Below are 13,645 nucleotides of genomic sequence, written 5' to 3' on the forward strand. Positions count from 1 at the left end.
ACCCGTCTCATTGCTGCGAGGGGGACAGTAGTAGTATTATACTGCAGTATAATACTACTGACAGTAGTTTCACCATACACAGCCTGTATGACACGGAGAAAGCAGCCACACTGGAACTGCTGCAAGGTGCTGCAAACGCTGTCTCATTAACCGCTGATCACTGGACGTCAGTGAGGAATCAACATTATTTAGGAGTTACTAAACACTATAGTGACTCTAGTAAGGATAGGGATTTTTAGGTTTTTAGTTAGGTACTTGGAGGAATTGTGCAATAATGACAGATTTACACATTTTTCTTTTGTTTACACAGTAAATAAACAATTACAAATCTTAAAGTCAAGTTCATAGTCACTTTCTTTGCATTCATTTGATCCCCAATCAAGATCCACTGGTAAGAATGGCTTTCCATTGTTAATATGGACTTAAAAACTGTTCTGAAATGCAAAATAATAGAATTTTAATCATGTGATAAAATATTAATTATAGAAATTCAGCAATTAATCGCGATTAAAAAAAGTTAATCGTTTGACAGCCCTAGTTTTTTTGCGCCGAATCAAATGTGTTATGCTTACTATTCATGTCGTAGCTGGTTGTCATGGTTCCAGACTTAAAACTCTATATATAAACGGCAATGAAACAAATGAATGGGGAAAAACACTTCCGGAGACAGAGCCGTTATAACAGTGGGCGGTCACTGTTGAGCTCTACGTAGTTACGCTCCGCTCCGTAACTATATGGTGACGTCACCGGGTGTTAAGTTCATATCCTTGTTTGTAAACTTCCTGGTGGAGCTAACGGCGTTAGCTGGCGATCGTTAGCAACAACTTGGTGATTTCGGGTAGCAATCATGATGGCGTCTAGTTACAACGCCAAAGACGAAGATGGACATATAACCGTGTCCGGGCCCGGCGGCGGGACTCTGCGCAGCAAGAAGCCCGAGAACACTGCGTTTAAACAGCAGAGACTACCCGCTTGGCAGCCCATCCTCACCGCGGGCACCGTGCTCCCTGCCTTCTTCATCATCGGACTGCTCTTTATCCCCATCGGCATCGGCCTGTTTGTAACGTCCAACAACATCAAGGAGTTTGAGGTAACGTTATATGGCCCACCTGGATTAGCCATGTAACACACAATGACACAGCGACACAATAGTATATTAACATTCCCTGTGGAGCTGCCTTGTACACTCGGACCACTCACGCCAAATTCCATTTAAAAATTTTGCAATTTTTGTTGACCTTGCATATCGGCAGATTTCCACGTCTTCTGTAATTTAACGTAAACATCTTCTGAAACGTTTTGTTCCTCCGGTAAATTCGGCAGATGTGTGACTGAAAATCAGCTTTCATTTCAGTAATAAAACCAACATCTAGGCTAACCTATACAACATTGTGTTGTCAGCTGACCAGTCCCATAATCTTTCTCCAAAATACGTCACTAACGCGTGAAGCATGTTTATATTTAATAGACGTTGAAATCTATATAAAATGGTGCACTTTTGGTCAGATTTAGTGACTGATTTTAGACGAAACACTAAAATTGACTATTTTTAAATGGAGTTTGGCGTTGTACTGTTTCCGATAATACAACAGACATCTGACCAAGTGTCTCATCTCCTAATGTGTTGCTGGCAGCAATGGCCACAATACTTGTCCTTGTATTTCTCCTTTGGCTTGTTCATCTTTGTTACGGTCTCAAACATATACTTGATGACTTGTCCTTACCACTAAAGCACATGCAATGTGTAATCTATCATTGTGTCGGACAACTAGTCACGGCTGTGACCTTGTTACAGATGGGCTATTTGTCTTGATTTTTAGGGTTTGTACCCCTCATGTCCTTGGCTTCATCTGCTTCATTTTTTCTTTTCGTTCTAGTGTTAACCCTTGTGTTGTCTTCGGGTCAAATTTGACCCGTTGTCTAAATGTCTATATCAGAAATATGGGTTTCTTTTTAACTACCTAATTTTGATTACTCAAAAATAATAATGGATCATTCGATACAACGCACTTCGCAAGTACAACAAAAATCTATACTTTCATTGAATGTTGTGTGTTTTGTTCAATTTTTTAGCATTTGAAAAGAAATTGACATTTTTTGAAATAGTATCTCGGCTGAACGTTGGCATAATGCCATTCTGTGATTATCCTTCCTTTACTATTAGTCTAAAAAGTTCATAATTTCTGCTTTTTAACTCAAGAATTAGCTATAATTTCATATAAATGAGGTTTATTGACCATTAATTCCAAAAATAAATCTAGTAATGAGTTTGTGTTAGTGGTGTTTATACATGGTAGTGAAAAGTAGCATCAAAACGTAAAAAAAAAAAGTGCCATAAACATTGAAAAAAGCGCCCAAAGTATCGAAAAAAAGTGACAAAAACGGGATTTTCAGTTTTGACCCCGGAGGACAATGCATGGTCGAATGGAACACAAGGGTTAAGCACATTGTAGTAGGGGCCGGGCAATATATAGGTATTAATATATATCGGTATAATAGGTCTTACATATAGGATATTGTAAAATCCTGATATGACACAAGTGGTGTTGTTTTTTCCTGGTTTTAAAGGCTGCATTACAGTAAATTGATGACATTTTCTGAACTTACCAGACTAAAGGCTCCGACACACCGAGCTGATAATCTGCCGTAGGACAGTCTGGTGAGGTCGGTGACTCGAGTCTGTTCAGTGTGTTCCGTGTCGTCGTCCGTCCGAGGGGCCGTCGTCCTTCATTTTGGCCGATTTGACATGTATAATCAGCGGGGCGGGCACTGCCAGCAGTCGGACTCAATGACCCATCTGATTGGTGGAGAGCTAACCTGGAAACGGGGAGCGGGATGAGCGTAACTAGAGTCTCTCAAAATCTGACAAATCTTCTAAACTGACCTTTGTTGATCTGAAATGAAGACAGATTCAGCAACTGCACGGCCTGTTTCTCTCTTCAAATGTTTTCAGAAACACGTTTCGATGAACTATTTTAGTCCAATATGAGATCGTACTCTGAACGAGACGCCATGACAGTCTGGCTTCGAATTTCCGGAGAAACCAGACCCACGTGACGCGTTCGTCCAATCAGCTGCCGGTTTTCATTTTTGGGCGACAATACAGATTAGCGCCGCCTGCTGTTACGGAGACGTATTACGTCTCGTCTCTTTGGTGTGTTCTGAGGCACTTTTTGGACCAACTCGGGGAGACTGATCAGTCACACTGGCTTTTTTTTGCCGACGGTCGGCCGTCGGCTCTGTGTGTCTGGGCCTTTACTGTTTTATTATTTGCCTTTTACCCACTAAGACAGGTATCTTCAACAGGGGGTCCGGGACCTCTAGGGGGTCCTCAGAGTTAATGCAGGGGGGCCTCCAAATAATTGTTAATTTTTTAAAGTTTTTTCAAAAGTCACACAGATGTGTGCCATATGTATGTTTAACATTAAAACATGATTTATAAAATCATGCCAACAATTATTAGGCTATTTTAATAGCTATGTGTGTAAAGGCTTTAGGCCGCCCTACAAGTTATTGTAGGCCCAGTTTATTATGCAACTTCAATTTATACAATATATGTAATAGGGGGTCCCAGCTCCATCTCTCTTTCAGTTAAGGGGTCCTTGGCTTAAAACGTCGAAGACCCCTGCACTAAGACATTGTATCCACATTATTGGTGATTATTTATCAAAACTATATATATATATATATATATATATATATATATATATATATATATATATATATATATATATATATATATATATAAAAACTCATCTCACAACACATTCATTGCAAACACACACACGTACCGAATACATCTCACCCATCATTCATTGCTCATCTTTCCTGCTAGCAAATCCACAGCCAACTTACTCCATATTGCGATTTCGATAAGATTGCGATTAAATGTGCAGCCCTAGTAGCTACTGTTTTGAAAAGTGCCGTATAGATCCACTTCTTTCTCGGTGTCTACAGGTCGATTACACAGGAGTCGATATGTCCAGTCCCTGTTTCAACTGCTCCCAGAACTTCAGCTGGAACAGCACAAAGCCTTGTACCTGCACCATACCTTTCTACCTGGACCAGCCATATGAGGTGAGCAAAAAAAAAATGTTGCTACATACTTCCGAATACTCTCCGTAATAAATGTTCCCACAGCTAGTTTGAACAATTTGTCTTTTATACGTTCATCTGACTCAACAGAGCAACGTCTACGTGTATTACGGCCTCTCCAACTTCTACCAAAACCACCGTCGCTATGTCAAGTCCAGAGATGACAGCCAGCTGAATGGAGACATTAACTCCCTCATGGTAGGACTCACTTCCACATGACGTCACTGATAACACACAGGGTTCAAAATATAGCACCATCTCCCAGCCAAATGCTGGTAGAATGCATTCATGGCTTCAGCTGTCCAATGAAAATGGACCTTTTTCACAGCAGACATTATGACTTGTCATAGTAGGAAAAGCACAGCTGAAATTGATAACCTTAACGATGGCTCAGTTCCATCAAGTGTCCCAGTAAGAGATTTCAGTGAGTCAGCATGAACAACACCAGGGCCTCTCCTAAGTGGAATGCAGCCATCAGTAATGGTTTTGAATAAACCTGTGCTCTTCCTACTATGACATGTCAACATGTCTGCTGTGAAAAAGGTCTATAAAGGCCTTAAATGCCAAAAAAATAAATAAAAATAGGTTTGAATGAATCCCAGAATACATCTTTGGGTGATATATCTCTGTTATGTGACCCAGATAATGTAATGACACAAGTAAACCAAACCTCTTTGTTATCATAAAAACATTGTCATTTCTTAAATGAGAATGAAATTGACAATAGTACAGTATTATATAGTTTTTCCAACCTTTTTTACGTAATTGCGAACCATGTGCCCGGCGCACAGACCCTTTTTTCCGCCATCAAACTAGCAAAAGTGGATTCGTACACACCCTAAACGCACCTGCGCATGGCGTGAAGCGCCTGGCGAGCTGCCTGCATGATCCGTCATGCGCGTGCCCAAGATGATAATCCTGTTTTACGAGGATTTACGGCACTGCACGAATCACGATCGGTTCCACGCTTCTGCTGTTAGCCTCCACCGGGAAGCTAACATTAGTTTAGCTAACAGCTAATTCGGCCAGCCGCTAGCTGACAGCTTAATTCAGTCTAAAATAACGTTAACTCAAACTTAACACTGAGTAAAGCAGGCTACAGCTGACGTAACAGTTGTATATTTTAACGGTTATTTTCAGGTTTTATTTTGAGGGTCTTTTAAAGTTCTTACATGCTGTCTCAGCTAGCGGTTAGCCGAATTAGCTGTTAGCTAAACTAACGTAGCTTCCTTTATTCAGTGGTGCGCGGTGGTTTATGGGATAGTTATGGGAGTAGTTCCTTCGCTTGAAAATGAAAATATGTACACAGTCTTGTACCTTTTGACTTGTTTGGATTTTCTGTTCCTTTTTTCACTCGAAATGATACGTTGTATGCTTATGAGTCACGTCGTAGCTGGTCAGCCTAAGGCACGGTCTCAAACTCTTTATGTACGGATTCTTCCAGATGCCAATGGGAGAAATGAATGGGAAATTTACTTCCGGAACCCAATGTCTCTCGGAGGAGGGGCGGGACTGTTGAGCTCTATACGCTTAGCTACCAGCGGAGCTAACTGGTAGATTAAACTGTCATCTGTTCAAGGGCATAGTTAATGAGCATCATTACTGATTGCTACGGTGACTCGCTGAGCAAATTCAAATTATGCTCTTGCGAGAACGAGAAGATTTTCAGGGTATAAATCACGCTTTAGGCTGATACAGACACATACCTGCAGGTGGGGCCATTTATCTTTTTAATCTCCTCCTAATCATTCACAGAGTCCCAGTAAGGAGTGTGAGCCATACGCTTTTCATGAAAACAAGCCAATTGCTCCGTGTGGGGCCATCGCCAACAGCATGTTCAACGGTGAGCCAGTTTCCTGCTCTGTTGACCCCAAACAAAAAGTTAGGAGTTTGATTGTGATGAATTCTTTCTAATCAACTGTCTTTTCCTTTGACGGCAGACACACTGGAGCTGTTTTACAACGACCCCAACGGCACGAGGATCCCGATTCCTCTGAACACTACAGGCATCGCCTGGTGGACCGACAAGCACGTGAAGTTCGGAAACCCCAGGGGCAACAACCCCAACCTCACGGCCGCTTTTCAAGGTATCGGTAGCAGCTTATCGGGGTCATCTCTCACCAACGTGTTGGAGTGATTTTCTGCCATCAGCTTCAGGATGTCTGTAAAACGAATAAGTCCGCGAATATCAACTGGTGCAATTAACATAACGCTTAACAGCGAAAACACACCGTAGGCGTAAGCTTCGCAGACAGCAGCTTAGCGCAGCTATTTTTATTTCTGCACCCATGTTATCCAATCTATCTGGCCGCTCCGGGCGTGTAGCATCGCGTAGGCCTGCGCGCTGCAGGGATAATTTAGCGGTATAAGCTAATTAGCGGTTTGTGCTAAAACTGGTCACATTCGATTAGCATGAAAACATATCCCAGAGAACGGTCGACTCAGTACACGTGTTATTAACCCCTAGGTTCATTTTGCGCCAGATTTCTCCTTTAATTCAGTGAGCTAAACAAAACTTCATCGCTGCTCTTTTTTTCCTTCTAATTGAGGCACCACAAAGCCGGTGAACTGGCGCAGGCCTGTCTACGAGCTGGACACTGATCCGGGGAACAACGGCTTCATCAACGAGGACTTCATCGTGTGGATGAGAACCGCCGCCCTGCCAACCTTCCGCAAACTCTACCGCATCATCAACAAGAAGAGCAGCATGGTTCCAACTCTGCCCCGAGGAAACTACACTCTGGAGGTCGTCTACAGTATCCTTTATGTCACTGGTTGCCAAGCTTTTTTTAAAATAATGTTCCCCTTTTGAATTTAGTTTCTAAGCCATGTACCCCCTGACCAGCGTGGATCATTTTTGGTAGAAAAGAAAGTCTAATATGAAGAGGAACAGTACAGCGATGTCAGCGATAGATTTACTAAACAACTTTGGAAGCCTTGGAACTGAAAAACATTTAAATGCTGATTAGAAAAGGCGAAAAAAAATGACAAAACATTGGAAAAAAGCAACAAATACTTGGAAAAAGAGGGTAGAAAGAAGGAAGTATGGCAACACTAGGTCGACAGCAGTGACAAAAGATTTAGAAAAGCAGGAAAAAAACTTAAAATATGCGTCAAACTTCGGGGGGAAAGACAGTAGAAAAAGGAAGGAAGGAAGGAAGTAAGAGAAGGTTGGAAAAAGTGACAAAAATGTCCAAAATCAAAAAAAAGACAGAAGGAAGGAATAGGTCCAATGAAGGCGACAAAAACATCACATTTTTGGTAGAAAAAAAAGTCTAGTCTATATAAAGAGGAACAATGGTCTGGTCCAACAGCCTTGTAACTGAATAGCATTTAAATGCTAATTAAAAAAGGCGACAAAAACTTAAAAAAATGACAAAAGCTTGGAAAAAAGAGGGTAGAAAGAAGGAAGTAAGGCAACACTAGGTCGACAAGAGTGACAAAAAACGGGGGGAAAAAACTTGGATAAAAGTGGAAAAAAACTTTAAATATGTGAGGGGTAGGAGGAGGACAAAAGAAAAAAGGAAGACAAGAGTAGGTCGAAAAAAGTGACAAACGTCCAAAAGCAAAAAAAAGAGGAAGGGAGGGAGGGAGGGGTCCAATGAAGGCGACAAAAACATCACATTTTTGGTAGAAAAAAAAAGTCCAGTCTATATAATTAGCTTCGTAGGAACTCATTTGGCAACGGCTTCAATGTAAGGACGTTCATTAATATCAAAAAGTTACGCGTTAAAGCTTTAAAGTAAAAACCTTGGCAATAAAAATAACAAAAATCAACAATGCGACATGTGAGCTTTCTCCCTTATTTGTGATGCAACATCATGGTCCGATTCCAAGCCTCCTAATTTGTGGTGTCGCTCAGCTCTCTTTTTATATTCAACCCACACTTCCCACTTCAACTCAAATGTCCCCTCCTGGAGCCTCAATATGTGTGTGACTCACTCCTTGTCAAATATGTAGTCTACTACAGTGGCTCTCAAGCTTTTTTCAATAATGTTGCCCCTTTGAACAGTTTTTTGCGTGTACCCCCTAACCAGCGCAAATCATTTTTGGTAGAAAAAACAAGTCTCTATAAAGAGGAAGAATACAGCGATGTCAGCGATAGATTTACTAAACAACAGCCTTGGACCTGGAAAAGATTTAGATGATGATGGAAAAAGGAGACAAAACCTTGGAAAAAGACGGTAGAAAGAAGGACGTAAGGCAAGAATAGGTCGAAAATAGTAACAAATACTTAGAAAAAAAACACAGTAGAAAGAAGGAAGGCAACACTAGGGCGACAAAAGAGACAAAATATTCAAATAAGCGATAAACTTCAAAAACAGAGACAAAAACTTTGAAAAAAGCAACAAACTTGGAGAAAAACAAACCCAGTAGAAGTAACTACAGCCTTGGAACTGAAAAACATTTAGCAAAAAATGTCACGTACCCCCTGCAGTCCTCCAGAGTACCCCTAGGGGGACACGTACCCCCTGCAGTCCTCCAGAGTACCCCTAGGGGGACACGTACCCCCATTTGAGAAACACTTCTACTACACCCAGCCATTGTTCCTTTGTAGGCGGGTCTGCTTTGCACCACACCGTTCCCACCTTTAACCAGTTGAACCCAGATTATCCCGTCCGCAGCTTCGAGGGCAGGAAGCGGGTGATCCTGAGCACCATCTCCTGGATGGGGGGCAAGAACCCATTCCTGGGCATCGCGTACATCACCGTGGGCTCCGTCTGCTTCTTCCTGGGCGTCGTCCTGCTCATCATCCACCACAAATGCGGCAACCGAAACAACAGCGCCGACATTTCCAACTGAGGCGGCGGCCGGCGCCCTCCAGCTCACCTCCTCCTCCTCCTCCTCCTGCTGCAGTGGGCACATCCGTCAGGGTCAACTTTTCGTCCAGAGGCACGACTGGTAGATACATAAAAAAAAAAAAAAAGAGTAATACAGTGAATTAACATCTTCAGCGGCCAAATATGGGTATTTTAGGGTTTAAAATCGCCCGACGGCGGCTGATTATTTGCCAAAGTGAATGGAAAAGTAGCCAAATATTTAATGCCACAGTCGACGTCTTTAATAGCTTTTAAAAGATATTCCCTCCTGGTAACATGAGCAACCACGAGTCAGACTGACCCTGTTAACTGCCTTTTTAAAATAAAAACAATTCACTCAAAGTTGCTAATCGGGTCTGGAAAAGTAAGTTTTAATGTGGTACGTTTTGAGAATTAGACCAACTGTGGAATACGACTGCAGGAAGAGTTTTAAGTTTGAATACATAGTCTTTAGTTGCATACAAATGATATATTAATACAACACTTTCACGCTGCATGTACAGTGACGGACTGGCCATCTGGAATTTGGGCAAATGCTAGAAGGGCAGTCCGTCACTGTGTACTAGAGCCTGATCCAATGGCCGATATTAGGCGTTTTCCAAACTAATGGCATTTATAATGGCCGAAAAATGAATATTTCAAAAACAAAATGAAAACGGACGAAACCCCCTTCAACCATGTTCTGAGTGTTGGCGTTGCATAGTTTGTCCACCAGAGGGCGCTCTACAACGTCCCTGTTGGCAACACTCTTTGATTTTTGTTGTTGTTATTGTGTTTTTGTTCAAAGGACCTAAAGTTTCATATCTTAAGTTTGTATTTTTATACATTTTATTTATCAGAACTTTAATACATTTTGATGTTGTGACAATAAAACAAACATTATCATATTATTTTAGTGCGGACTCATAAATAACCCAAATAACTAATGTTGGGGAAATCTGTTTATGTTTTGCTACGCGTTTCTGGATTTTTAAAAAAATATATATATCGGAATATCAGATTTTTAAATCAACTATTTGTATCGGTATCGGCCTTAAAACTCCTGTATCGGTCAGGCTCTACTTTGTATGTACATTGAAAGTTAATTGGTCACTGCACTGTAAAAAATAAGGGTAAAAATGATCTGGTTCCAGCTTCTAACATGGAAATATGTGCATGTTTTCGTTGTCTTTTATGATAGTAAATGAGACGTTGGCGTCAGGTTTTACTGTTTTCTGACATTTTACGAACCAAACCATGAAGCGAGACAGTAACCATCAAATCAAAACCTTGATTAGCTGCAGCTTTAGTTGGATCTACAAAAAAGAACCGCTCCACTATAAAGACAGGACAGGAGGGATGATTACAGCAAACAAGTTTAGTATGTGAATAGTCCCATCATTAGAGGCAGGTTTTAATATTTCTTTAAGAGTTTATCTAATTGGATTTGATATTTAGGAGTAGGACACTTTACTTGACGGTATCTACATAAGAGTGACATGACACTGTCATGAACACATGACACAGTCATGACACATGAACCCTAACCCTAACTTGTTATGACAAAAACCGAATGACACTGACAGAAGCGTTATGTCATAAACGTTGACTCGTTTGTAATGTTTATGACACGATCATGACAGTGTCACGTCACTCTTATGTAGATACCTTCAAGTAAAGTGTAACCTAATCTTACATTCGACGGCTTTAGACCACAGAAAAATGAAGAAATGTCTTTAATACTATATCCTGGCATTACAGAGAAGGCATTGAATAAGCATTTAGTCCGTCGCTTTCACAGAAAATGTGATTGAGCAGTAATGAATATATAAATAAATCTGGCTACGGCCCTTTCTGAGATGAATCCTGTTTCGTTGTAGAGTGATTTAATGCTCGGTTGGTATCGGCTACATCAAATTAAAGCCAAACCAGAATCCTTAGGAGGACAATTCCGGCGCAAAACGAACCTAGGGGTTAATAACAGATGTGTACCTACTCTGCCGTTCTCTGGGACATGTTTTCATGCTAATCGAATGTGTTTGTAGCTTGAAAACAAGCTAGCGCGGACCGCTGATTAGCTTACAACGCTAGTATTCGGGGCACAGGGAAAGTAAAAACAAATTGCTATTTATACCACTAAAAAGGCTCAAAATATCACCTCACTTCAACGGTAGCATAATGAGGGTCCCTACATGTTAACCGAAGCATTGAGAAGTATGTAAGTGTACAGACAGTTTATTGAAAAGATAGTTTAGAAAGACAGTAGCTTCCAAGACGGCGGCCGCCTGTATACGAGAACGCGACTGTCTTTTTAATCTATCTTTTTAATAAACTGTCTGTACAAGTACAAAGTTCTCAATGCTTCGGTTAACATGTAGGGACCCTCATTATGCTACCGTTGAAGTGTGGTGATACTTTGAGCCTTTTTAGTGGTATAATAAGCGATTTGTTTTTACTTTCCCTGTGCCCCGAATACTAGCGTTGTAAGCTAATCAGCGGTCCGCGCTAGCTTGTTCCAAGCTACAAACACATTTGATTAGCATGAAAACATGTCCCAGAGAACGACAGGACCCCTGGGTTCGTTTTGTGCCGGAATTGTCCTTTTTAAATCCTGATTAGAACATAAAATGCTGCCCAAGAAATGAGTTTTGAGGAACTAAAACCCTGTTATAGGATCTCTCTCGGCTCCAAGCCGGTTGCAGTTACGGTGAGCTGGAGTGTCGTTCTTGAGTCCCGAGTTGCATGCTGGGTAGCTGAGATGTAAATGTGATTTATTGAGCTTCTCGAGCGGCTCGTCTTTGTGCCTCGTTTTTGTCTGTGACGTCAGCCCCACGTTCCAACTACAATCACGCTTTCGGCGAGTCGTGAATGAAACGCGTCGAGCAAGTTCCGTTACGTTTTTTTTATAATTTATTTATTTTTAAGAAATGTTTCCATTGTAAAGCTAATATTTGCACGGCAGACCTCAGGGGTTTTTGAGTCTAAAGTGGGATTAAAGTTTGAGTGTGTATATCGAATCCAGAAAATGTACATTGACACAGTGTCGTGGCTTCTTTCACTGTCGTTTACATGCAATAATAATAATAGCAGCACAGCAGCATGATAGAACGGTAAAGTTAATGCAATACATGTGATTAAATGTCAATGTGTTTTACACTGTTAACAGTGAAGCTAATGCACACACGTTTTACACCTGAATCCTGCCATTTTCAGCTCTTTTGCAGCTGAGGCTATACATTAATAAAATAGATGCTGCATGTTGAAATGTGCCGAGTGAAAATGTATTTATTTTTCTTTTAATACATTTCATCAAGATACATCGTTACCTGCAATCATGAGAAGCACTGACATTTCTTTTGATATTCCATCTGTGTTGTGCTGTTGCTTTCAAAGAATAAAGTTGTCCTTTAAATTGAAACGGGTTTCTCTGGCTGATTGTTTCCAGTTTTTGCATTCTCAGCCTGATGTTCAGGATATTATTATATTTTCCCTTAAATGAGACAATAAGCACAAAAAAAGCAAGCTAAGGAGGAAGAACACAGATGAAATATTTAAAAACAAATGAAGTAACTTTCAATAAAGAAAGGGAATCCAAAAGCTATGTACAATACATTTTGATACATGACAACAAAAAAATATGAATAATACATTTCTAATATATGATGGAGGTGAGGGAGATGTGCTTATGAATCAACACGAGGGATAAAATGATGTAGTATGTAATGAAGTATTTTGATATTTTACTTGAGTCAAAGTAGCAATTTTCCAGTTGTGGAATGTATTACATTTACTCTAGTATTGTACTTAAGTTCAAATGTTGAGGTACTTGTACTTTACTTGAGTCTTTTCTTTTCATGCCACTTTCTACTTCTACTCCGCTACATTACAGAGAAATGTTGTACTTTTTCTCCACTACATTCATCTGCAGCCTGGTCTCACAGAATTCCGTGAAATGATCACGAACTGAACCATGGTCCGGTTCGTTTATAGTGTGAAAGCATTTTTTGGATGGTTCGGACTTTTGGACCAAATACAAGAAGTTCTGGCAGGCTCTCCTTGTGTTACAAGACCGGGGAATAGCTCCTTTAAGGAACAGCTCGGTGCTTAGCCTGTACGTGAGAGACGGTAACGGTGTCAGCGCTCAGAGCAGACAACTGTCGGCTATCAGAGCTGGGAATCCATCAGCAGTTTATTTGTTAAGTGGTAGTAAATGTACATTGTAGGTTTCCGTTTGTCTCTGAATAAATGATATAATATTATTGGGCGGCTGTGGCTGACGAGGTAGAAGGGGTTGTCCTTTCATAGAAAGGTTGGCGGTTCAATCTCCTCCTGTCCACATGTCGAATGTGTTTGTGTACAAATGTGTGTTTGAATGAGAGGCAAATTGTAACGCGTAAGGTAGAAAGGCACTACATAAATGCAGTCCATTTAACATTTATTGCATAGTCATTATTGCTGCTTTAATGTGCTAATGTCATACTCATTTCTATTTATTTTTTTATTAACTTTTTTATTGATTCCATTCAGCATTGTCCCATTAGCATTTAACATCTCACACATATGTTTTCCATGTATACAGAGCATACACATATTTCACAACAGGGATCATACACATGAATAGATAAAAAAATTCACAATTAAACACAAAACTCAGTAGACTCAAAATGAGTACATTTTTCACTTCAATCCACATTTTCATTCCCCTCTTGTAAAGACCTTACTCTCCTGGTGAAGGATAATGCCAAACACAA

General features: G+C 40.6%; 1 protein-coding gene across 1 annotated transcript; it reads left to right on the forward strand.

Moving 5' to 3' along the window:
* Nucleotides 1-747: 747 nt before the first annotated feature.
* Nucleotides 748-12,312, forward strand: LOC144533889 (cell cycle control protein 50A-like). The gene is made up of 7 exons (XM_078275479.1): nt 748-1,090; nt 3,958-4,077; nt 4,186-4,293; nt 5,851-5,938; nt 6,036-6,182; nt 6,645-6,851; nt 8,705-12,312. The coding sequence occupies exons 1-7, from the start codon at nt 848-850 to the stop codon at nt 8,896-8,898; spliced, it is 1,107 nt and encodes a 368-aa protein (XP_078131605.1). The 5' UTR covers nt 748-847; the 3' UTR covers nt 8,899-12,312.
* Nucleotides 12,313-13,645: the final 1,333 nt, after the last annotated feature.

The sequence above is a fragment of the Sander vitreus genome, chromosome 18 (assembly GCF_031162955.1).
Source record: "Sander vitreus isolate 19-12246 chromosome 18, sanVit1, whole genome shotgun sequence".
NCBI classification, from domain to species: domain Eukaryota; kingdom Metazoa; phylum Chordata; class Actinopteri; order Perciformes; family Percidae; genus Sander; species Sander vitreus.